General features: G+C 43.3%; 1 protein-coding gene and 1 long non-coding RNA gene across 3 annotated transcripts; one reads left to right on the top strand and one right to left on the bottom strand.

Moving 5' to 3' along the window:
• The first annotated feature begins 3,591 nt into the window (after positions 1–3,591).
• Positions 3,592–19,006, top strand: LOC118700866 (uncharacterized). The gene is made up of 3 exons (XR_004982355.2): positions 3,592–3,746; positions 12,486–12,569; positions 16,682–19,006. It is a non-coding gene; the product is annotated as an uncharacterized LOC118700866 (long non-coding RNA).
• Positions 10,943–25,942, bottom strand: LRATD2 (LRAT domain containing 2). Of its 2 annotated transcripts, none has more exons than XM_036405421.2 (3): positions 25,712–25,942; positions 24,028–24,903; positions 10,943–11,283 (listed from the first exon to the last, which is right to left on the bottom strand). In XM_036405421.2, exons 2-3 carry the CDS (start codon positions 24,896–24,898, stop codon positions 11,249–11,251), a joined length of 906 nt encoding a protein of 301 aa, XP_036261314.2. In that variant the 5' UTR covers positions 24,899–24,903; positions 25,712–25,942; the 3' UTR covers positions 10,943–11,248. The 2 variants fall into 2 exon arrangements, with proteins under 2 accessions (XP_036261314.2, XP_036261323.2); XM_036405430.2 differs by lacking the exon at positions 25,712–25,942 and adding an exon at positions 25,356–25,451.
• Positions 25,943–26,158: the final 216 nt, after the last annotated feature.

A 26,158-nucleotide genomic window follows, 5' to 3' on the forward strand; every position in this document is an offset into this window, starting at 1 on the left:
GATTAGTGTTCCTACAAATCTTCCAGGTATTCATTTAATAGAATGATTTACAGAATTTCCTGCACTTACCTATGTATAGTCTGCCCCAGTTTTGTAGGGATTGGTTTAAACTTGTCTGTGCATCCATATCAGAGAAAATATCCCTTTAGATGCTGATGAATCTATGGTGATAATTTAATATAAATAGCTTTGATGTGATAGGAGGGAGGCAGGCAGAGAAATTATGCCTGTGACTTTGACCCCTTGTTGAACCTGTGGTGCCTGAGGGAAGACATCTCCAGTGCTGAGAAGTGCAGGGGATCCTGTCTGAGATCAGGTTAATCTCAACCCAAGTAAAATGTTAAAGAATCTTTCCTGGCTTACTGCAAAATTTCAGGGTGTGTGAGCCCCACTTAGCATTTGCACAGACAGGCTCCTTCTCCTCAGTTGCCACATACACCATGCTACATTTACAGAACTTTCAGCTTTTACCTTCCATTTATAGGACACCTTCAATCTGGGGACTGCCATGCTTATCAGATTTGTGGTCTTCTACCTTTATAATTCTCAGAGAGGTGAAGGGTCTTGAGTTGCTCTATGCATGAACTTGCCAGGCTTAGTGCATGGAAAAGGCTTGTAAATTGTTTTTTTCTTTTCCACTGAGTTTGTTTTCCCAAAGACACCATTAACAGGTACAGTACAATTTTACCTTTTCTTTTGTGGTGGGACAGATACCAATGCAGTCACATGGATAACATCCACCTGGGTAGGAACAAGCCCATCTCTGTAGATGACTGGCTCAGCCTGGTGCTCTGGTATGAATGGTTACTGAAGAGTGAAATGCAGCATCTTTAGAGCCTCCATTAGAACTAATTAGTTTCATCATTGCTTTGTTGGTTGTGGTTGCTTTTATTTGCAATATAGGGTACATTGACTCCTCTGCCTTTCTTTCTCAAAACAAAAAATTACCTTTTCTCCTTCTCTGTGTTATCTGAAGGTAGGGACCACCCTCAGGGAAGATGCCAGTTGATGTCTGCCACCTAAGGTCCTGCCCTTGACATTGATGTGATACTTGAAGATAATTCACATCTACAAGTTCATATCAAATGAACCCTTACACAACAGACAGAAGAAGCTGGGGCATGACTCATGATTTTCAGAGCTGGTTTTATGTTTTACTTTTTTTATTGAGTCACTTTTTATGTCCCTTTGTGTGAATTCTGACTGCTGCTTCTGGCATTAGATAGAGCATCTTTTGGTCAAGTTCTGCTTCCCTTAGTCACATCAAGCCTTTGAAATCTTTCATCACTGACACAGTACAGCTGCACTGAAGCATGGTCTCCAAGTAATTTCAAAGCATTGATTCATGTTGACTTTTTTTGCTCTGGTATTATTTTTCTCTCTAACTTCCTCATTCTATTGCAAAATTTGAAGATGCCCTCAGTGCTGCCCAGCTTTGGGCATACAGTGCTTTGCTGAGAACTTTTACAGGTCTTGTGGACAGATGGTTCCTGGTTTCTGGGACTGCAACAAGGCACTTCATAGGGCGTTAACATTTACTGCCACAGATAGTGAGAAAATTGCTTTCTGTTTATCTTTATCTATGATCTTATTTGTGAGAAAATAGTGGCTCAACCTTTTTAACCTTCTGAACTTCCGTATGCTTTCAGACAGCTGCTATGTTTCACTGTCTTTCTTTATTATAATCAACGTGTTCATGAAGTGTTATCTTCTGTTCTCAAACAGAATTTCATTCCTCAAACTACTGTGACTGAATTCAAAACAGATAATATTTAATCTCTGCCTGTATGAGTAACAAACAGAGTATTCATCTATCACTGGTCACAGTGAGTGCTGGATGTACAACATGAGGATTTCTTTTAAACAATGGACCCAGTTTGAGGAATGTGAAATATCTGTTATATTCTTTTCACTCTGAACTTCTGCTTTGGATCAGGATAAGTAAATCTTCTTTAGATTGAATGACAGAAATACTAGTAAAATGAAAAAAAAATTGAAGAGAAAAAGCATTGCTGCACATATACAGAATTTATAGTAGGCTATTAGACTTAGGCTAATCTTTTTTTAGTGTCCAGCATTTTTTATTCTGTTTTGCCACTCTGTCTGTTTAATAAGTTATACCTAAAAGGTTAAGTAATGCTGCACCATAATATTGTGGCTTGTGTACATCATAGTATATCACAGACCAGATGCTCTACAGATGTAAATCAAGAGGGATTCAGTGGCATCTGAGGAGCAGTATTGGTTTATTAATCAATATATCAACTGGAGATCTGTCACTTTATATGCAGACATACATTTATACATAAAAGAACTATAGAAGGTATGTTCATTGAATTGTCAAGTTCCTGACACTTGGAAAGGAAAGCTGATAGATGAGGTACAAGTGTCCAGATGATTTCATGGAACTGCACTTTTATTTTACAATTGACAGCAGAGAGAAACAAATTCAGCAAAGACTCTGCTCCAGAAGTTTAATCCTGACAAGAAATGTGTGAATATATTACATTATGTGTGCATGCACACAAATGTGTATTTAGAGTGAGAATATGCATGTGCATACATGTGTGCTATGCAATGTATATATAATATCAATTACAGTATCTGCTTCCCTTACAGCTGAACTGGGAACATGAACAGGAGCAGAAAATGTGTGAAAACAGCTGTCTCCAAAGAATCCCTCTTCTCTCCTGACTGCAGGTTGCCAGTGTTTCCTAGAGACTGCACAAGCTACAAAGTTGTGCATTATTTAAGAGAAAGGCACATAAATCCCTCATGAGGATTCAACCCGAATGTGTTCTTTAAAGAGAGAGGCTGATGCTTGATTGTACTATAAAGCTGTGCACTTTTCCATGCCAGCAGAGAATGTGCACTGAGCAGTCATTCAGTGCCTCAAAAACATCTGTGGCAAGACACCTGATTCGATTTAATTCCTTACCTTGCCAGGAGTTTTGCAAGGCTTTTCATGTTGAATACAATGGGCTCTTCAGCTTCTTTCCTGAAACCCTTGGCAGCTCTGCCAAGTACTCCATTGCCCAAATCTGCTGGGGGGTATAAGTTACAACAAAGAATACATGACAAAGTGTACTGTAGTACTGCTAATCATCCACACTAAGCAAACAGGGACTTGGTCTATCAGGATTCTTCAGCATTTGCTATATGCCAGGATATTCATGGTGGAGAATGGAGCTGGAGGAGGTGACACTGGGGCACCAAGCTTAAGGATGCCCAGCACAGCACATTCAGCACAGCCTGCTGCAGGTGCAGCTCTGGCTTAGCAGCCCTCTTTCATGTGGTGCTGTTTGACATGCTGCTGAGAAAACTGCACAGCCATTTTGAGGCTGCCAGAACCCAAACTTTACCTTGGGGGCTGAGAAGTCTCTTGGCTTCCAGGGTCTGTTTGAGGTCACTGTCATTGTCACGTGTGGGGACAGTGACAGAGGTGTGCTCTCCCTGGCCGTTGCCAAGGCAGTGGTTCCGCTGACTAATCAGTGAGTTTCTGAAATGGTTGTTTTTGTACATTTTCTGCTTGGAGATTAAGCTGAGCAGAATGACAGCCCTTGATCTGCTCTCTGCTCAACATGAGGGAGGCAAATTAACACAGACGTGGGTGGAAGAATCAAGAACTGAAGTCTAAATCAAGAGGAAAGACAAGTTTTGAGAGGGGTGATAAGTGATACAGCAGGTTATGAGCAGCTAGGAAAGGAGGATGAAGGAGCACGAGAAAGGCCACCTCAGAATGATTGGTGAGTGCTCACTTTTTTGGGGAGGGTGTTTTTTTGGCTTGTTATGACCTCCCCTCTTTGCTGCATTGCTAGGACATCTCAAAACAGATGTCCAGTTCACCATGTCCACTACTAGATTTGATGTACTAAAGCCACTGAGCACCAATGCATGCCAGATCCTGTTTATGTGCTAGACTAAATATCTCCATGCTTCCTAGAAACTGATTCACCCACAAGGGGGGAAGAAAAATGTTCACCAACACTGCAAGGAACTGGCTACAATACTAAATTAATATCAATAGAGTGAAAGTGGCTAAGGTTGGAAATACTGAAATACTCCAGCAATCAGTTTGAAACATTAATAAAGACAGACACATGAAACCGTCTTTATGGAGTAAGGGAGTTAACAGAGAAGTAACTCACTAGTGGCACAGAGATAAGCCACTAGGCTATCAGCTCATGGTGTATTCATCAAGCCATCTCAGCTTAGATATGCTCAGTAAACCTTTATCTTCATAGAGCTTTACAACCTATGCAGTTTGTTTTGGCTGTTTTTTCAGCACCTGCTGCTTTCTGAGGAGTTACAGAGAAGAATCTACTCCAGTCTGTGACCTGGCTGTTTATATTGTAGCTAGAGGTCACCTCTATGCTTGAACAGAATCCTTATCAAGCTAAATGCTCTTTTTTCCCTCAGGCATCAAAATTTTGGCATGATAAGATAACCTGAGTTGAAAGTTCATATTGATATGAACTCATATGAGTTCATATTCATATAATAGGCATCATTCAAGCAGGAAAAATAAGTTGTATCTATTGTTTTCCCATGACTAGAATCCCATTTTGTTTGTGGACACTGGAAGTAACCGGCTCCACTCAGTGGTAATAGTAGTGATGGCTCTTCTAACATTTAACCATAGCTACTAGAGTGTAAATCTAAGTTAAACACACCAGGGTGAAAATGTGGTCTCTATAGATTTCCACAGCAGATACAGTCTTACCCTGCAGTAAAACAAAGCAAATAATTACTAACCTAGAGGATCTCTTTCTGTTTGAGTATATCAAAAGAATGAGGAGAACTGTAACTACCATTAGTGGAAATAGAGTCTACCCACATTCTGATATTTACTCCTTGTTCTTTGGGTGAACGCAGGGTTGGACGTAATCTCTGAGGCCCAGCAGTCTCCTTTGCATGAGACATGAGGGAATTGATTTTGGCCAGTGCTGCTTAAAAATCACTGGCTGCCACATGAGAACTAGGGACTGTGATCAGGATGTGGAGCTGACATTCCAGGGGTGTGTGTGCCACCTGAAATCTAGGGCTCTCCTTTAGCCAACCTGCTTTGAATTTTTAGCTAGAAGGTGAGAGAAGACAGGAATCACTCTAATGTAATATTAAGCACTTGTATAGGGATAACATGTGCAGCTACAGAGCTGTTTACTCAAAACTCTCAGCTATCCAATTTCAGGAATTGCCTTAAATCCTTTGTGCTGCATTAGGTAACTGGACAACTATTTGCAGTAAGATAAGCCTGGCACTCCTGATGTTCATGGTATTTCTTATGCAGGCAAAGACTGCAGATACAGAGTTTACCTGTTTATCTCTGGTTATATTTAGTAATCTTAAAAGATGGTGAAACTCAATGATAACAGTCACACTATGCATCCATATTGTAACTAAAAGGTAAAATGTTTTGTGTTTATCTGATTGAGATGGAACAGCTCCAGCCCAAGCTTGTCTGTGACCGGAGTAGGATATATATTTACTTTCTGTTGTAAGCTCTGTAGTGACCTGCAAACAAGAGTCAAAATTCTGTTCTCCTGCATGTGGGAGGTTAAGCCTTCTTCCCTGAGCACTGTGCAGGGAGTGTGCAGCTCAGTAATGCTCATGCATTTTACATTCGTATCAGCAGGATTTTGTTTCTCCACCATGCTCAAAACAGAGCTGAAATGGCACCTCTGGGTCAGAGAGATCCAAGGGCACAGCCCAGGCTGGAAGGAAGGGATCTGCCTGCTCTAAGGGCATTGCAGAAGTAAACGTGAGGCAAAATGATCCTTCAGGGACATGTAGGGAAACCCAAATGCAGATCAAGGGAGGCTCTGACCAGTCCCTCAACTGGTGTGTGGAAGGCTAGGGTCTTTGGCTCATTTCCATGAGCTTAAGATGTGACTGTGACCTGACATATCTCTCAGGTATGATATTTAGTTTGCTGAACCATGTGTTAACTACTTAACTACCAGCTTCTATTCAAAACTGTATAAATATTATTATGTGATCCTTTTGTGTCCCTTGCAAATCAGAATATTCTGTGATTCCATGATTCTGTGCTATTATCTGATATGGTTTATTTTCAAAGCCTTTTACTAATATGAAGTAAATCAGAGTAAGTCAGATGAAACTCCTCTACGCAGTATAGTCATAAAAACAGTGAGAGAGCAGAATCATAATTTGCTCTGTCAAACTTCCATGATTGGATTTATCCAGTGTAAGTGTGGGTGACAGTCTTGGATTCAGAGTGCAGCTTGCAGGGGACTGTCAGCACATGCACACAAAAATGTGTGTGGAACACATAGACTCACACAGATGTGTATGCACACATATAAATCTTTCCTTGTGTGTGTGACTGTGTGTCTGTGTACACATACATATCTATAGAGAGAAAAGGTAAGAGATTGAGTACATATGAGCAAATAATTCAGCTTTCCTAAGATCCAAAATGCCCTCTGGATGTGTTTGCCTCTCTTTGCTAAGTACTGAGAAAATCTAGGGAGGCTGAAAAAAGGCTATTTTTAGTAATACATTTCCTAGCTTCTGCTACTAATTCTGAGGTAATTTACTACACTGAAAGGTGTTTGGGATTTAATTAACTTGGCTTTTAATTCTGATTGTTTGCTTTGTTCTTTCTTCCACTGTAGGCAGGGAAAACGAACTGTGGACTTTCACCTTTATTACCAATCAGTGCCCAATCACTTCCACTTTTGCATTCTCAGACATGTACACAGAGCTTCTGTGCAAGAATACAGACATTTCTCCTGAATTCAAAACTCTTTTTGTTAGCAGAAAGAACTGAATAAATAAAAATTCAGGGAACCTTGTCTGCTTTGAAAAACAATATATTTTATACTATCTCTGTGGCTTACATTTCAAACTATTCAAGTTCAATTCTGCCTTTAAAACTTATTGTTTAACTTATTTCTGGTCTTAGTCCGGGGAATCTGCTAGTCTGAGGTCCATGCAGAACACTTCATTATTTCTACATAAAAATGGTTCTCAGTGCTGCAAGGCTGAGCCAAACAAGGGAATTCACACCACCCAAATCTCCTTTCAACTCCAGCCAGTCCAGACTCGTTTTTGCATACTTTGCAAGCCCCAAATGCAGAAGATGGTTTGTCTTTCCACAATAGGCACAGTGACACTGAGTACACAACAGGGCACCTTCTCAATCTTCTACTTTTGTAGAAGATTGTTGACATTTTAACCTCTTAATTTAAAGCCATCGCCTGAGATGACTGCTTCTTCAAGAATGAGGAACATTTGCCCAGTTCTGCCAAAGGCTGTTGTTATTTAGTACAGAAAATTTGTTTTGATAAAACATTGTTTAAATCAATGGCAGTATCTACCTGTTGATAAAACTGTTGTAGTAGTACATCTCAAAAGAACAGGAGAAACATAAGTGCATTTAGTGACTATTTGACACATGAAAACAAAGGTGCTTAGTTGCCCCCTTTCCTAGTTTCAGGGCAGAATCAGTCACAGGAAGGCAGTGCAAGAGGCCGAGGAAAGAATTTAACTCTCTTGTTCCTTATTCATAGCACTCAGCTTGTTATTCAGAACCTGGTGTGTTGGTGAGAATACCTATTGATGAGTGTTTCAGTTTTGTGGAGTTTTAGCCAGGGAAATTGTGTTGAATTGTATAATTGTTAATATTTAACTGGAAAAGTCCAGTTTCTTCCAAATGTGAGTGTTGGAAGAGCTCCTTGATCTCATATCAACTTTCTGTATGAATGGCACAATGCTGCTCACATTATCCATGGTCACACTTCCATGCAGCCACTGGACAAGACTGACCCTTCCTCGAGCCAAAATTTTAGTTCTGTGTACAGATCTGCATCTTATTTGCTCCCCATTCCACTTTCCAGTTTGCAGATGATCCTTCTGCAAGAAACTTGAAAGAAGAAAACCTTAATTTCAAGATTGCACTGGATTTAGTTCACATCAATATAGGATCTTTGACTCAGAGAGATGAAATACTGGGCACTGCTATCAATAAATAATCATAGCTTCCACATGCCCTTTTCTTGTAGAAGTATCTTCCATTTGGCCTGTATTAGAACATACCTCTCTCTTTGGCTATGCTGTATTTTTGTTTCTCCACCAGAGATTTTGAAGTGTACGTTTGTGCCTGAACAGAAATTGCTCTCAGCATTGCTTGAAACAGACTCTGTTTGCTAAGTAAACAGTTTGTACTAGTTATCACTAGCCTAAAATGATAGCAGACTTTTGAAAACTTATCTAAAGCAAAAATGGCTGCTTGAGATCAAAGTCCAGATCATAAACTTCATTCATTTTGGTTTTATATACCAGGAATAATGATTCATATTCTCTGTCTCTGTTTCTTTTCATGCACCACAGTAGGATGTCTCATTTGCAGCCAAAAAGAGAATAAAGACCAATGAATGGCAAATTAAATTCTTGAAATTCAGTTTCTCTGCCTTTCCTCAAATTTGCAAAACATTATTGCTAACATAACACTTTAAAATCTACAATATATATTTTGCCCTATTTATAGGTGGGCTTCTTTATTAAGTCACAAAACACTAACTGCAGTATCCTATAATAATGGTCTTAAGTGTGGCAGTAAATTGGCAGGAAATTATTGTAATTTCCCTTCTTGAAAAAACAGGCAAACCCATCCACAAATTCATGTTTGTGTGAAAATACCCAAACTCCTTTTTTTCGATTTAAGGTCTCTATTACCCACTCTAACATTACACACCCCTTATTTGCATTACACATCTTGTTTTTCAGAAGCTACATATAAAATTATAGTTTAAAAATATAAACCAAAAGTTTTTTACAAAATATTGAAATTCCCTCTAGAATTACATTTCATGACACAATGTAAGCAATCACCCTATTTTCATCTTTCAAAACAACATTCCAACCTGGCACAACATTAGCCTGCAGGAAATATATAGGACATCAGCAGAGCTGGCAGCCTGTTGGGACCACGTTTCCTCAGTTTGCTCAGTTTGCAGTGCTCACATTGCTTTAACCTTTGTACTTTTGCACAAGTGCACGAGGGATTTGAAACCTCTCACACCCTCCACAACCACATATTGCCAATCCACAGAAGTCTTTGCCTCTCTGGTTACCAAGCTAATGGAAGAGGAAAGGTGGAATGAGAAGTGGGTGAATGAGCTCTCTGCTCAGATTTGGATGACAAGGAAGAGGAAAATGCCTGGCCTTGGGAAGAGTTAATCCTGCCTAGCCCAGCCTAGCATGACAAGCTGCGTCATGGTGACTTCCCTTGCAGCACTGAAAAGTTTGACAACACTATTTATTTAGGGCTGTGTCCAAAAGCACAGTCACACCCTATCAGGAGCTGCAGCTTTCCTTGGGTGCCAGCTCTCTGTGCAGTCCCCAGGGACCAGCAGGGAGAGAATCCCCTGGTGAGGCAGAGCTGAAGCAACAGCAAACATTGAGACAAGGCTTTAACACTTAATCATTCATTTTCAGACTCTTGATTCAGAAGCACTTTTTGGGTGTAGGCTTACAAAGAAGCAGGAACTTCCGCTGAGTGTCAGAGTGTTCTTTCAAGTGCACTTCCCTCCCTAACAGGCTTACACATTTCCCATCAGCTCGGGGCTTACTTAGCTCTAAAACATGTTTTGCTGTAACAAAGTGGAAAACCTGAATTTGTCAAAAATGAAGTGCTTCCAGGCCTACCCACATTTTTAAGTAAGGTTTCTATTCTGTTATGGCTCTGCTGTTGCAATTTATCTTTATGTGCATGTTTCAGTGCTTGCAGACATGAATTCTATGTCTACAAGCGCCCTGTTTTTCAAAGGCATGCTGTGGAGACAAAGGTTGAAACCCAAATCACTTCACAGCAGTCTGCAAGTCTGCCTCTCTTCAGAAGCTGTAAATGTGTCTTAAGCAAAAAGCAACAATTCTCCCATCTGTAAATAATGGGCTTGGGTGAAATAGCTCAAATACCTGAAAAAATCTGTATTTAAAACAGAGAAGGAAATTCTGGTTCTGGGCAGTAGCCTGGAATACTTTAGGGCTGGATTAGTATGCAGGAAGTAAAGAAATGAAAAGGCAAAGGGTGGTTTAAAAATGTCATTGCACAAACATGCATGCATATTCTCTCAGGCCCTGCTTGGTGGTTCAGTAATGCAGTAGGCAATGATAATGATACAATTTCATAGCTCTTCTAATCCCAGAGGATGCACAAAATGCTTGACAAACTGATGTTCTTTATAAACAATAGTCTGGGCCTCTCCTTCTCATCTGTAGAGGAGTGGAAAAGATTACAGTACAAATATAGCAAAATCTGGTAAGCTCAGAAGCAAGGGGAAGGAAAATATATTCCATTCAATGAATACATTAAAATTTGTATAATAAAGAAATTAGGACAACTTTACACTTAATTAGCAGACAAGCTAGAACTGTTCCATTTTGGTTTTGGGAAAGCATGGTGGTTATAGAGAACAGAAATCACCTAGAAGACACATAGGCCATTTGTACACATAAACCTCTGATTCAGAAGAGAATATGGAGGTCTCTGATCTCATTACATGGCAGAGAGAGAAAGATACAGCCCTGGTAAACTTTATTTATGAACCTTGTAATTTCCCTTACTCTTGACTTTGCTTTTTGCAGTTTGCTTATTATCTTCTAAGTAGATTTTATTTAATTAAATAACACCCTATTAGAATCATGTAAAAATTCTTCTGAGGAAGGAATCACCACACGTGAATGAAAGGTTTTATTTGAGTGGGAAGGTGAGGTTCAGTAAATTAGGTGTTGTTTCTTGTTGAAGCCTATAAAGACAGGCTGCCTTTAAAGGTTTCTCAGTTGGGTGATGGGATTAACTCTAAGAGTAGTCTGTCTTTTATCACAGACAGGGAACCCTGTCAGACCAGATGCATCATTTGCCTGCCTGACATCAGGCTCACAAAATGCTCTCCTGAAACACAAATGACCAAATTCAGTGAGTTTCTTGATTTGTATTAGAGAAATCTTAGTGCAATGTAAAGTTACATTCTAGCAGGCAAAAAGGATTCATAAGCTTAATACATTGATACACCTCAGCTACTAGTAGACAATAAATGGTTATTTATCAGGACATCAAAATCTTTCACAGAACTTCTTCCAACACTTTACAGTCTTTGGAGCAAAGCAGTCCAAAAGTCCAAGAAAGAGCATCTTGTGCTTTGAAGATCTTGATGCAGACTACACATCTGCTTTGCAATGTTATCGTCTGTTGTTTCTCTGTGGCGTATTTAGGCAAGTATCTTCAAAAGGTGTTTGTAATCTCAGTGACAATTTCTTCTAAGAAAAGAAGAAAGAACTCTTAAGGTGTTTTTATTGTCACCTTAGCTACAGTCTATTCCAGGAATAAAGCAGCAGCTAAAGAGCATTGGTTATTTCACACAGGAGGAGCGCAGAGGTGGGATGCTGGCACAGATCCCCAGGCCCAAGGAATGGTGTCTGTGCAGAGGAACCTGCCAGACTGTGAGGATGAGACTGCTCAGTTGAGCAGTGAGCAGTGTTGGTGCCTGTGCTGGGTGGAGATTCCTCACCTATCCCTCTCCCAAAGGAGAGCTGGTATCCCAGGGAGAACACACAGCTCTAAGAAATCAGGCGAAAAAAATTCATCATGGGACCACCTCTAGCAGCTGCAATGTCATTTATTATTTAAGGTCTATCAGATGATGAAGGGACAGATGCTGTGGGCATCCTCAGCATTGACAGGTTGTTCATCAGTGTTATGAATTTATATATCTCCTACAGGTTCTGCTATCAGTTCTGACCCAGTTAAATGGGTCAGGCAAGGAAGTACATTCCCTAAAGGAATTGCAGTCTCCTATACCTCAAAAACTTCAGTCACAGAGGAAATATCCTATTTTGATGTGGTTCAAGAACACAAGAGAGGAGAGTAGAAAGGGAGAGGAGTAGAAACTTTATAGCAAGACCAGTTTGACTCAGAAGAGGGACTGTGTGCTACATATTCAAGACTCTTTGGGGTGAAAAAAACGGGAGAGAAGAGCAAGAAAATGTTCTCAGTCTACATGTAGAAATTGTTAAAGGCGTATAGAGTGAGACATTCTGATAATCTCTGTATTATTTGAAGAATGATTCTTTTTATAATGCCTTTATTCCCACAACAATGCTTCTGTTCCAATAGCTCTGTCAGAGCTACTGAGTGGTGAGTTAACCCTGCTGCTGCTCTGAGAGAAGTGGAAGCTGCTGAGCTAAAGCAAAGAGGGTGGATAGACCTTTTCAAGCTGGAGAAACCATCAACTTAGAGGAGAGGAAGTGACTGAAAAAACAGGGTAAAGGAGACCTAATAGCTGAAAAAACAGGGTAAAGGAGACCTAATAACAATTTCCTGAGGAAAACTGCTGGTCAGAACAATTAGCTATGAATCTAGGAAAAGCCATAACTGAACAAAGAACAGAGGATTTATTTTAGTTTGGTATCTGGGAACACTTTGGATGGAAACTAAAAGCATACTTTCTCTTTCTAAGCAGATCCCTAAAAAGAGGTGACCAGGGCTGCCTCCCAGCTCCAGCTCTTCACTCTTCATTATGGCACATAATGGGACAATTGGAACAGTAAGTATGGTGCAGTCATTATGCCAGTCACAGCTATGCTCTGTAAATGTGACTGCATGGAGTATCTGGTTTCTAACACAAGCTGTGAAAGGATGTCCCCTTTTTACCACGGTCAGGGAGGAGCTGATAGGCTCAACAGAGACTTCAAAAAACCTCAGCCTTTCAGTTAGCATGGAGCTCAGTGCTCTCATGTACTCAATTTTCTCAAGGGGAATGCCATGCAATATTGCCCAGAGTAGTTATAAGGCATTAGCTGCCATCCCATTTACAAAAAAAAAAAAAAAAAAATCACTCCTTTCTCTGCTGCAGTTCACCAGTGATCAGTTATCCACAATACATCCTTGATCATGTCTCAATGGAAAGACTTCTTTTTCATTTTGCTGGGCTTTATGTTTAGCTTGTGGGAAGCCACGCCAGTTAACAGTGTAATGTACTTTAAAAAGGAATGTGATTACTAGGAACTATTTTTCTCCATTAAAATCGGCAGAGAAGTTTACTTAATTCTTCGTCCTTTAATCAAAGCAGTAAAGAATTTCAACAACCTGTAAATCTGGCTGTAAAGAGTTACAAAATAGGGAAAATTCACAATAGTGTCATTTTTCTTTGAAACTCTTTTATCTCAGTGAAAGATATTTGAGCAAACCCATCACAACACACACTGCTGTACAACTGACTGATGTTCCTGTTAGGAATTCTTGCCACAGGTTTTGCAGCAGAGGGTAAGGGCAGAGCACCATCATGTTGAAAAGCATTGGTGCTGGTGGTTTTAAAAATCACTGCTCTTTTTCTAAAACCCCAACTTGTGTCTTTACTAGCCTGTACCATGTGACACATACAAGCTGTGTTACATTAAAATGTTTAATTAGAAATATGAGTTATGCCTTGCATAGTAACAAGAAACCACCATAAAATAATTTATACTCTGATAGTCTCAGACTATCACAGCAGTCATGCATAAGTTCAAATCCTTTTCAGTAGGACATTGATTAATTCATTCTTTGATGAATCTAGGCCCAGGCATTCAGCAGCTTCTTCCCTTTCTCAGCATGAGTTTAGTTATGTGAAGCCAGAAATGGCCTTTGTATGTTTAGACTTTGAGAGCACATTCAGCTGGAATCCTGCCTCACACCTAGGGCTAGACCTCTGCAATAATGCAGCTCTGCTTGTTCCAGCTCTGAACAAAGACAAGCAGGGCTGTGGAGTTATGTTACTCACTACAAGTTGAGGAATCAGCTTTCCATGTGGCTTTATCCTCCCACCCCCTTTCCCACAGGAATAACACAGTGTGAGTTAAGCTTGTGCCTTTGCCATTATCTTGCTTTAGTGGCTCAGTTCCAACACACAGCCATGTACCACCTCATTATTTATATCCTGCTAGCATCTTATTTAGTACCTCAGCTTCCATCACAAATATATTGGGATAACTGGATAAAAGACTCATTATAATTGCAGCTTCTCTGCAGGGGTCAGCACCTCCTCCCCATGAATATGATAAGGTGCTCCAAGTGCCACCTCACCTGCAAATGGTGTTTTTCCCTGAAGACTCACTTCCCACAGGCTACAAGCTGCTAGTGAATTTCTGAAGTAATATTTTAATAACTTAATTTAAGATTTAACAGCTTTCTTTCCTGTGCTTTGTTGTATAATTAATCCATGTGACGGAAACTCATCAGACTTGGGGATCTGAGATGCATCTGGACATGCAAGGGTTGTAAACAGCCCTAAAACCTGTGTTAGGGCCTATTTAAGGAGGGCAAATTAGAGCTGTGTGCAGAAAAAATAAATTATTTTATCCTTGGGTGTAATCAGAAACTACTTTTGATAGCTGGATGTGTCTTTCAATAATATCTGTAGTTTGCTATAATAGTAGTAAAACCAACAATTTTTTGTCCACTGACATTTAAGGTGGAATCCTTGACTTCCTTGGCTGAGAAAATCTGGCCCAACACCTCCAAACAACTTGCATGCTGGTGTGCATGCCCATGAGCTGTGTGCTCTTCTGCCTCCTGAAAACATACTGCAAGCAGATACTACAGAGACCCTTTGAGCCTGACACTGAACAGTCCACCATAGGATTTTATCTCTTTTGCTTGCTTAGTGCTGTGCTGCTGTGTTTATCACATGGAAGAGATGAGACTTGTCACTGCCATCCTGAACTGCTGAAACAACTGAAGCCTTGGGATCCCACTTCTCCAGAGTTACTTCTCTGTAACTGCAAGACTTCCATGAGGTTTCTTGTTTCCTGCTGGTAGTGCTATTCTGCTTTGATATGACTCAGAGAATGCAAATGGGTCTGGCCCTAAGCACTGGTTAGAGCATTTGCTCAAGTTTAATGTCCAAGACCATGCTCTGGATTAGACACAGCAGAGATTTGAAATCACTTCCAGGAAAACATGTCTGAGTGAGCTGCCCATTTACCTGTAAGCACGACGTGGGTATCTCATTTCTTCAGTTTGCAGTGAGAGCTGTGGAGCCCAGCTCCAGGGGACAGGTTGTAGCAGAGAACACATGGCTAAGTGTGCACACCAGTCTGCCCCAGTGCTGAATATTTCCCTCTTCTGCACATCCCTTTTAAGGGTGCACTGCTTTCTTGAGAAGCTGAGGTACAAAAGCATAGAAAACACAAAGACAAAACAACAACATGAAAGGAGTAACACCTTTGGGCATCAGGGATGTGTTCCTCACTGCGTGCTGAGCTTCCCAGCAGAGCACCTTTTCCCCACTGGACATGAGCAACAGCTCTAATGAGAGCTTTGTAAAGGAGAGTGCTGCCAGCTGCCTTCTCTGGGAGCTGGATGAGTTGAGTGCAGAGACCTGTTTTCCACAAACAGGATTTACATAAGCTCTGCACACATTTCTCTGTGTGCTGTCAGGGTGCCTCAATCCTTCTCTCTCTCAAGGCTCATCTTCCTCTGTACAATTTCTGTGGTGAGCCAGGTACACTTGTGTACCTGTTTTGCTCAATTGAACCTTTTCCATGGATGTGAGTCATCTATTTCATGGTCCAGAACATGCTCATTTCATTTCCTCTGCCCTCTGGTTATTGAGTTAATGAATACTTTGTAAACACCTGGAGACCTCGTCACACTAACTACTGTACAAAGAACAGGGCTTGTCTCAAAATGATTCTTCTGAATAGGACAGGACAGAAGCAGCTCAGGAGAAAGGAAAAATTAGAGAGCACAGACTTTTATATGGTGCTCAATTCTTAATAGTCCCAGTTAATTTCTGCTGACTGACTAAATGCAAGCAACAAATTCTGGTTTCAACATGGGGGCTGACCACAATTCTCAGTGACCTGGGGTGACAAATAAGCCTCACTGAGCATTTAGGTTTCTGGCAAGCTCCAGACCCTTTCAACAAGCTCTGGCAGATCTTCCTGACCAAGGGCTGCTTCGAGTTCTTCATTTCCACTGGACTTTGGATCCAGTGTTTGGAAGAGACCTATGTGGTGGCTGGTCCCGGCACACAGGCAGAAGTTTGTTGTGGCTGACAGGGGCTTTCACTTGTCCAGAAGGGGCCAGGAACTCCATTGAGAGCAACAGAGATGGTCAGCAATGGTGGTGATGTGCCACTGGCATCCAAGGAGGGAGCAGCTGCAGAGGGGCTCCCAAAGAGGAGGTCTGGAGAAGAAGGAGGGCAGGAGGGGCTGCAGGCCAAGAGCAGAGATCCTCCTCAGGCAGCACCTCAGCTGGAGCACAGACACTCCTGTAGCCCAGGGAACACCCTGTGCCAGGACTGGGTGAAGGGGAAGGAAGGGGGAGCAGCCAGGACGGGCTGGGAGAGATTCCCCACAGCCCATCTCCACCCCTACACCCCTTGGTGTCATAGGGAAAAAAGAAGAAAGGTTTGTTTTAATTTCTTTCTTTCTTTCTCACCATTCAAACCTATTTTAATTGACATGTAATTTTCTCCATTATGTGTCTGGTTTGCCTGTGACAGTCATGGGTCACTGATCTCCCTGCCCTAATCTCGACCCATGAGTTTTTCCATCTTCTTCTCTTACTCAGTAAGAGTGAGAGAGCATCTGGAGGGTTGGGGCCCTTGCCACAGGGAGCACCCAGCTGTGCAATCTCAGGCTGCAGGGTGCTCCTGGGGCTTCTTTTCTGCAGGTCTGTGCTGATGAAAGCACCTCTGTGACCAAGGGAAGGAGCTGCAGCAGGAGGTCAGCATGCTTTGGAGCTACACAAATGATGGAAAGGAGGCTGACTGGATGTTCTCCTGGATACAGGGGAGCCTGACCCTCCAGCTGAAGGAGAGACAGACAGTCTCTGCTTATGGGATTGGAAAGCAGAGAATGGTCCATTCCTGTGTGCAAGAAGCCAAGCAGAGGTGTCATGGATGATCAAGGGGTCCTTGGCAAAACTCAAATACGAAAAACCTTCATCACATAAGTGATGAAGTGCTGCATTAAGAAATCCTCAGTCTCCATAATTAGAGTTATGAAAAATAGAACTGGATTCAGCCCTGAGTAGTTGCATGTGTTTTGAGCAAACAGGTAGATTACAGGATCTCCAGAGGTCCCTTCCACCACTATGGATTTACCATGACTATGCAAGTCTGCTGTTCCCTCTTCCCTTCCTTTCCCCTCTAGCCCTTGTGCACCTTGCCTTTGGCCACAGGCACTGCCTCCTGCCACAGTGCAGAGCTCTTTGGAAAAAAGCATAAGGCAACCACTCTCAAATTGAAATTCGGGCATCTTCCTTTACAATGACAATGGCAACGTTAGTGGTGGGCAGTAGGATTTTATCCTACAGAGACCTGAGCAGAATTTCACTGAAGAAGGAACTGAAGAGAAAAACTCTCTGTAGAAGTCCAGTGCTCAGAGAAACCAGCCAGGAGTGCAGAGACCTTGACATAATCCATGTCCCAATACTTGCATTTTAAATTACCCTATTTCTAGCTCAGGTGCATTCTGACATAAAAGGGCAATGCAAATATCCTCTTCAAGATGCTTCTTTTTGGTATCTGATGTCACAGACATTCTGGAAGCAGCCACTGGGAGGGAGATCCAGAAAGCAAGATCTTCCTCTCTATGGGCACAGGCTGTGAGAGAATACATGGACTGCTTTGCTTTATGTGCCTGGAGAAACTTCAGGGAAAAAAAAAAAAGGCCCAGAGCCTCAAGAAAACACTATGGTGACTAAATAAACACACGTGCACAAAGAACAGGTCAAACTATGAAGCTTCAGAATTCAGTGGCCTCCAGTGCTAAGTGATAACTGAGCAGGGATTTTCACATATTGATCCAGGCACCCAATCACATTTTTGGTTCTTCATGTTTTCAAATCTAGTATCAGACACCTGAAAATTCAGGCACTCTTGCAGTCACATAGAGCACAGCTGGGTGCCTCATACATCCTGTTCAAAGTCACCTAAGTCCATACCAGAGCTACAAATTTGATGTTATAGTAGATTCACACCTGCAGCCTTGAGCCTTGAAAGCTGCTGCGTCTGATATAAAAATTTGTCTCACTTTCTCACACCTGTAAGACAGCTGTCACGGACAGCTCCCACCCATAGAAGAGCTAAATCTCCACTGATACTTTCAGCAGAAGTCTCATCTTGTTACAGCTAGATTTCCTCAGGATAGTTTCACTCAAAGAATCCTTGCCAGAGCTGACTCAGTCCTTTTGTGTGAGACTCAAATAGCTCCTTGTGGTCAGGACCTTGAGGACAAGTACAGCTTGTTGGCTGTGTCACTGTTTTGCCATTGTGAATATGCATCCAGCAGAAGGCTTTAATGGATTAAGAATGGTTATCCCATGGGTGTAATATTTCCCCACAACACACAGCCCTTGTCACCTTGATTAAGCAATGTCCCTAAGGCTGGTGTGGATAGAACAATGATCTCACACCAGCCATGGATCTGCCATGAGACAAAACACACAAACTGAACAGTTGTACAGATTTCCCCCAAAAACTCCCTGTGAGTTCTGTTCTCTCGTTTCTCCCTCTAGCAGACACTACATCTGTTCCTTTAGCAGTTGCTGGCAGAAAAGACAAGCCCTGCTGCCAGCTAATACTATATGATCTGCTGCTGAATTAATTTTCCACTTAAAAATTAAATTATGGGCCAGATCCTCATTGGATTTAATACAGCTATCACCTATTAGGCATCTGATGGTCTGGCCTTTCATCCAGGTTATTCTTCCTCTTTAGAACACAACCAAAGAGTTAGATTTTGATCTGATGAGTGAAGGCAGTGAAAATATTGTTTTGTGTCTGATGTGTCCATCATGAGAAATTATAACTTTTTTCCAAAAGCTGGAGAAACACACGCTATTCAAAAAAACAAAAGAAAGAAAAGTTGTAAAAGACACTATAAATCTTTTATTTCTTTTGAGTTACTATGAAATGCCCTTCATTTTGAAGGAAATGGTACAATCAATGATGTGTACTTCTTTCTCAGGAAAAGAAGATATTTGCACTAACAATTCAACATTTACTGACAAAAGACAGCTTACAGAAAATGGTCATGGTGGAAAAAAAATCATATTTGTGATTATACTTCTTATTGTGGATGATTTCATGAAGTGTTACAATGTTAGGAATTTCAAGTGTGCATTTAAAGAAAGCTTCTAATCCAGTATTAATGCAAAGGAATTTAAACCATCTAAACCACTGGTGTTCAAAATCACCCTGATTTCTTCCTATTCACAGTTAAAGAAAAAGCCTAATCTGAAAGTCTAAGCCCATGATATAATACTCCTTGCCTTATCACTGCACACTGATTTTTAAGAGTAGTTAAGCATACTCAATTAATTGTAGATTTTACAAATAGAAACTGTGGTTGGAAACAACGTATTTCCTACCTCTACTTACTTACTAGTCTCTGATCTCTTATACAAAACTAAAATTTTGCTTTCAAAAAATACTTGTTCCTACATGGCTGTTAGCTTTATGGTTGGCTGCTGTTAATTGTCAGAAAAGCACAAGTGGGAAACCACTCGACAACACACTTCACATACCCAAGGACAGACCTTTGGCAAAACTTAACCAAAGGAAAAGAGAAAAAGAAAACCACCATTACATTCAAAATCTGAAACAGATTAATCACACAATATCACCTATTATAGTACTGAGTGGAATAGTGAAATCAAATGAACAAAAGGAGTTTGCCTATGGTTTCATTTATACAAAACGATTTAAAGTTTACTTCCATAGTCTAGAATCCTTCAGTCTGAAGAATGTATTTTTCCAAGTAAGAAAATACAGATTTTGAAGTAGCTTTTGGGAATTTTCCCCGCCTACTTGGCAACTGCCTACCACATTGGCCAGAGGAGTTCTAGAGTTGCTGTAATCAATACCTTGCATTCACAGAGAATCAGGGATAACAAAATAGTCTTCAATTTATGTCTTTGTTCACTGCCACGGAAGGTGAATGTCTAAATTGTGTTTTTAAAATTACTCAATCAACGGATAATTGTAGGTTTTACTACAACGCCTTTTCCAAGGCATTATTTGCATCAAACACACCAATACTCCAGGGAAATAAGACTGCTCATCTACATTTCCTAGCTGGAGCTGCATTTACACATCTGGGGCTCAGCCTTGCCAGCCTTCACATGTGCATATTGATATTCACAGGAGTAGAGATGCCCAAATGAGTCAATTCATATAGATTAATGTTTGCCCAATCAAAGGGCTTTTAAAACAAATTATATTAACTTTAAATGTTAAAATGCAAGGGAAAACTCAAGCATGACGAGACAAAGATACCGGAGGAATCTGCAGCAGTTCACCAGCTTAGCTTACAACTGCTGGGTAACACACCACTCACCAAATCAATGCAGCTCCTGCATTTCCAGAGGGAAACTGAGGCCCAGGTTTGGGCTGAGTTCCACAAGCTCTGTTTGGACAAGAGGCCCTTTGAGAAACAGCTTTCAGTGACCTACTTATTCTCCCCTGTTGATTATGCAACCTCAGAAGCTCCACGCCCCCACCGGAGACATCATATTGAAATTCCAGACCCTCATTCATAAAGAAATGTAAATATACACTTAATTTCAAGCACAAGAATAGGCTTACTGATTCTCAAGGGGCCTCAAGTAGGTACGGTCTACTCAAAACTTTAAACTTAATCTAGACTTAAGACCTGTGCGGAAGCATAAGCTCTGCAGAAGGAGCACACCTGCATTTCTCGATGTTAAAGCAGATGCAGAGAAGAGCACTTTATCTATTCCCTTCCCCTCTCTTTTGTGATCCATGTGAAAGTCCTGAAGTAGACACAAAAGAGTCAGTTTTCCTGGGAGATCTTTTTTTTTTTTAAATCAAGCTCCAGAAATCCCAGCTTACTCTGCAGACAGTAACTGAGCAAAGAACAGCAAAGACAAGAAACCAAGCAGTTGAGATGTGCTCCTACAGCAATTTCTGTTCTCACATCCAGGTCATTACAGTTCCATGGCTTTAAAACCAGACTGCTTAGAAATGTGTGCAGTGGTGTTTAGTAGCACCTATTAAATAACACTGCCTAATCAACAAGTAGGGGAAAAGGACCTGCCTGTTAAAGATTCAACAGTTGCATCTTTATCTGCTGGAATAAGAAATCCCTGTATGGAGGTAGCCCTCTTTCAGACAAAATTTAAAAAAATGCCAAGCTTTCCACCCTCTTTTACTTTTACACATAATGGAATGTCAGGGGACAATAAATTCCCAAGCATAGCTTGCAGGGAAACTTTATGATTCCAAATATCAAACACCTGTATGCCAGAGGAGCACAGAGGTTTTGTAACACAGCAGAATGCATGCCAAACTCTGCTGTGAAGCAAGCTCCTCCTTCGCTCTCTATCCTATCAAAGCACTGCAAGCTCTGGAATTCTTTGCTAAGGCCTGGTGCCTGTAGGGGAATTTATCCCAAAAGGCATGACTGGTACAGAGAAGCACCAAGACCAGCACAAGACAAGATTTCAGTTGGTCAAAGAAGCTTTGCTCTCCATTCCCAAGCAGATTTGGTCCTTTTTTAATTAAAACAAAGAAAAGAAAACCACCCAAAAAACAAAACAAAAAAAGAAAAAAGTGAGAAAAAAAAGAACAGAAAACAAAGGCAAACTGTTCAGGATATCTCAGAAGGAGAGAAATGGCTAAGTGTCATAGTTCTGATGTTTCAGACACAAAGGAAAAATATTTTCACAACTAGTTTACTGTTTAGTACCCTGTAGATACATAATATTTGACATTTATAGCAGTTTCAATATTTTATGACCTAGAATATTCTTTAGATCATGAATGAAAAATAAACCCATTCAGAGAACTGGAAAATAACGTGCATAACAATTTACTTTCAAATGCAAGGTTATGAAGGGTTTTTTTTAAACTTCCAAAAATATCTCTAGGAAAATATTATTTTACATAGCTATATTACACAGTGAAATAAACTCTGTTATGTACAAGGTTTCAGTAGGAAAGAAACCACAGCTAGACATTTGCTCATGGTCTAGATAATCTGTTGTCTCATATCAGTCAGAAGTACAACAGAGAGACTCTCCTTCACTCTTTTTCAGACTGTCTCAGTGATCACTTCAGCTTTCAGTAGTTACTAGTAGTTGTATAAAACCTGTGTGCAGGCATCCACATATTAACCCTATCCCAATCAGATATGGGTAGATATGCTTTCAAACAAGGCCAGATATGGGTAGATATGCTTTCAAACAAGGTTAGACATCTGCTTGACAACCACAGTAACCTGAGAATAACTCAATTGCATATTGGTGAAAAAACACACACTTAGTGTAGGCACCTGAGCTATAGCATTCTAAGGGAGCGTGGTATTAAACTCTCCCCTGGATTTGTGTTTCACAGGCCAAATCCTAGCTTGTATATTTTAGGCAGAAAACATGAGACCACAATCAACTTGGCTCAAATTGGCAAGGTTGCTTCATACAGTCTTAACTAATCAAAAGCTTGTGTCTACCTATTCTTAAACAACAAACTTTGCTCCTGTCACAGAGGTGGAAAGGACATGGAGTACTTTGCTATTTGTGGTATAACTGTAAACAGCTTCGGGGAAGACCATATTAATTATGCTTCAAGTTTACATCACACTGTTAGTTTCCATTACTTGAACTCAAGCTTATCTTCAAGTTCACATCATCATACTGGGTTTTAAGGGGAAGGAATTTTGAATTAGAAACTGCCTCCAAATCAGTGCTTGATCACACACCCCAGATCCCAGGACAAAGATCTGACAGTGCTGCCTGTGCGGGAGATCAGTTCAACAGCTGAATAAAAGTTCAGGGAATATTCAGGGCAGGCAGCACTGCACACCCCCTTCCTGAGGGACCTGCACAACTTTGGAGGCATGTCCTCTCCTCTAATGCTATAGCTCAGCTGCATACCATAGAAACTAGCAAAAAAAAAAAAGAAACACGAAATCCCTAATGAAGAGGAAACTGCTTTGGAACACTCAAGCCCTGTAACGTCTTCCAGCCTGTGCTCCCTTCCATCACAGCTGTGTTCACTGTGGTGCAGAATCTCTGGCATGCTCACAGCCAGAAGCACCCAGCCAAGAGGGTGGGTGCTTGAGGGACAGCTTACTCAAGACATACTCTTACACATAAGCAACCTGCCTCTACTGCCTCATGTGTGTATTACAGACATGATCAGGAGCTCTGCTACTTGCTTTAGGAGAAGTCAAGGCAGCCTGTAATGAGCCCTGACACAGCATCTGCCTGTAGGAGTCCCAACACACACCAGAGTACAACTGGGGTGGCAAACTTCCTTCCCTGGGGCCTGCTGGCAACAAATTCATCTTCTGTCCCCAAAGCCACATGCTGATGGCAAAGGAGAAGGTCCCCCAGCCCACCTGCAACCTCCTATCAATTAAGAAGGCACCAGGCACATCAAACCCATTTCATCAAAATCAGTGGAGATTTCTGCCTTACACTTTCTAGGGAACTGGTTACCAAACCCACAAAGCCTTGAACCACGCAGGAGCCGCTCCTTGCGATACCAACAGAAGCCGCAGCAGAAGATAAACAGTAGCAGAGAAGGGAAAACAAAATCCTCATGTTCAGAGCTACACGGCCATGTCCTGGAACTTGTTGGCTACTTCTTAATGGCATTAAATACTATTAACTTCTGCTGATAAGTAGATGTCCAAGGCATTTAGCATGTTGTAGGGTCAGGCCTACTGGCAGATGGTTGAGGAAAAGGCTATGTGCGAATATGGCAGAGAGGAAGGGAAAGAGAGAGGAGAGGGGTAGAATTGCCCTGAGTTTTATCCTCTACAAATAAGTCAGGGGTTTTATCATCAAGCACTGAAGGAGTTAAGCACTAAAGCACAGACACTTAAGCAGCTTTCCCCCTTCCTTTCACATGTGATTGGAATGAAGCTGCACCGAAGCAGCCCAAAGGGCTTATAACAGCTCAATTTCGCAGCCTTCAGTTTTAATCCCCATCACCCAGGCTAAGCAGAATGAGTGGTGCTGAGGCTGCTACTCCACAGCAGTCTGAGCACCTGGATGATGATGGACTTCATCCTCCTCTTCCTCCTCCTCTGCAGCCTGCAGGTGGCTGGAGAGCTCCTGGATCACAGCAGCTCTACCAATCTGGTCATTTCTCCTCTTCTCCATGATCAGATCCTCCAGGCTCTGAAACTCCAGCGTGTGGCTGCGCTTGTCCCCCAGCCGGATCTGCAATCGGTAGGGCTGCTTGCCTATGCGCAGCTCCCCGCCGATTTTAAACTCTCGCTTGCCGTATCGGCACCAGGCAGCAAAACACTCCGAGTTTCTCCAGCTCAAGTCCCGATCCTTGCAACCCACCTGCTCCAGGGCATTGCGCACCACCGCGGCCGGGCTGAGGGGTTTGTAGCGGTACAGCTGGTTGGCAATGCGGCCGCGTCTGCCCTGGCTGGCGTCGGTGAGGAAGCTGTTAACCACCTCCAGGCGATGGAGGTGCACGACTTGAAAATCCCCCACATAGACCACCCAGTGCGGATACTGGGCTTGGCACACAAACTCCACCAGGTCACCTGGCTTACACCTATTCAGCAAGTTCTCGGGGGTGTAGGTGCTCAGATGCCCCCCACCTCCTCCATCACCCTCTAGCTGCGTGTCCTCCTCTGAAAAGCTCTTCTGGTAAATACACTCATCCCGGTAATAGACTGAGCACTCCACCTCGTGCAGCTGGGGATCGTAGGGCTGCAGGGCAGGGTTCTCACCGCCCAGGTCATGCACCGAATCCTGCTGCTGCTCCAGCTCATCATCATCATTCGAAAAGATGTAGGAGACCCCGATTCTTGGCCCTTCATCTCTGTCCATACCTGTCGGGTCGGCCGTGGGAACTTCCTTGTAGTTGAGATGGGTCAGCTTCTCCACCTGGTTCCCCATGCCCGCTGCAACGACAGACACACGGCGGGGCCATGAATGAGGGGTGAGCGGCTCCCGGAGAAGCAGCGCGGGCACAAGCGCGGCTCCCCCCTCCGCAGGCGTCCCGGCTCTCCCCGCTCAGCGCAGGCTCCAGCAGCGCCCCGGGGCTGCGGGAGCCCGTCGGGGACGGGGGGAAGGGGGACACGAGACTTCCCTACCTGTATGGAGGAAGGCGCGGCGGCACCACCACCTGTTAGGCGGCGGCGAGGAGAAGGAAAGAGGCGCAGGAGCCGCCGGGGAGCGGGGCAGGCACCGAGCCACCTGTTAGAGAGGGGCTGCGAGCGCCTGGGGAGGTGGAGAGCTCCGAGCTGGGGACGGCAGAGAGCGCACCCCCCCGCCGCCCAGGTGAGCCGCGCCGGGCCGCCGGCCAGGTGCGCCTTCCCCGCCCTCCCCCGGCACCGGGCGGCCGCGAACTTACCCCGCGGGGCCGGCGGCGGCGCCGGGAGCGGCTCAGGGCGAGCGGGCGGCGGGGCGGCGGCGCGCCCGGATCATGGCCCCGACCCGGCGCGGCTGCTGCTCCCCGCGCAGCGGCAGCGCCCGAGCGCCGCGCCGCCGGCTCCGCGGCTGGGCATGAGCGCCGGGAGAGGCACGGCCGAGGGGAGGGAGGGAGGCTGGATCCGCCACGGACGCCCCGGCAAGCGCTCAGCCCCCAGCATTTAAAGAGGCAGCTCTTTTTTTTTTTTCTTTTCTTTTTTTTTTTTTTTTTCCCTTCCTTCCCACCCCACCCCCCCCACCCTCCCGGCTTCCTCCCCCTCACCTCCCTCCGCCCCGCACCTTTTCCCTCTCTCCGCTCCTACATGCCAAGCGCTCTGCTCCCCGCCGAGGCTGGTGGCAGGCGGAGGTTGGGCGCGGGCTGCCGGCGCCGCCGCTGCGCAGCTCTGCGCGGGCAGCGGGCGTGCAGCGCGCTCAGCCCCAACTCGCCCGGGCGCGGCGCCTTTAAGGGAGCGGTGCCACAGCAGCCCAGCCCGCCGGTGTGTGCGGGGGGAGGCTCCGCAGCCGGAGTTTGCCCGGGACGGCGCCGAGAGGCGAAGCGGAGCCGCGGTGCGCGGCCGTGCGAGCGCCGCGGTGCCCGCGCAGAGGCGCGGAGCTGCCCCGGGGGCAGCGCCAGGAGCGGCCTCCCTGGGGCCGCGCACGGTGACAGGGAAGTTGTTAAGTGAGCACAATCAAAGCGCCCCGTTCTCCTGGGCTGGCTTAACGCCTTCGATTCCTCCATGCGCGGAG

Source organism: Molothrus ater, chromosome 1 (assembly GCF_012460135.2).
Source record: "Molothrus ater isolate BHLD 08-10-18 breed brown headed cowbird chromosome 1, BPBGC_Mater_1.1, whole genome shotgun sequence".
NCBI classification, from domain to species: Eukaryota; Metazoa; Chordata; class Aves; order Passeriformes; family Icteridae; genus Molothrus; species Molothrus ater.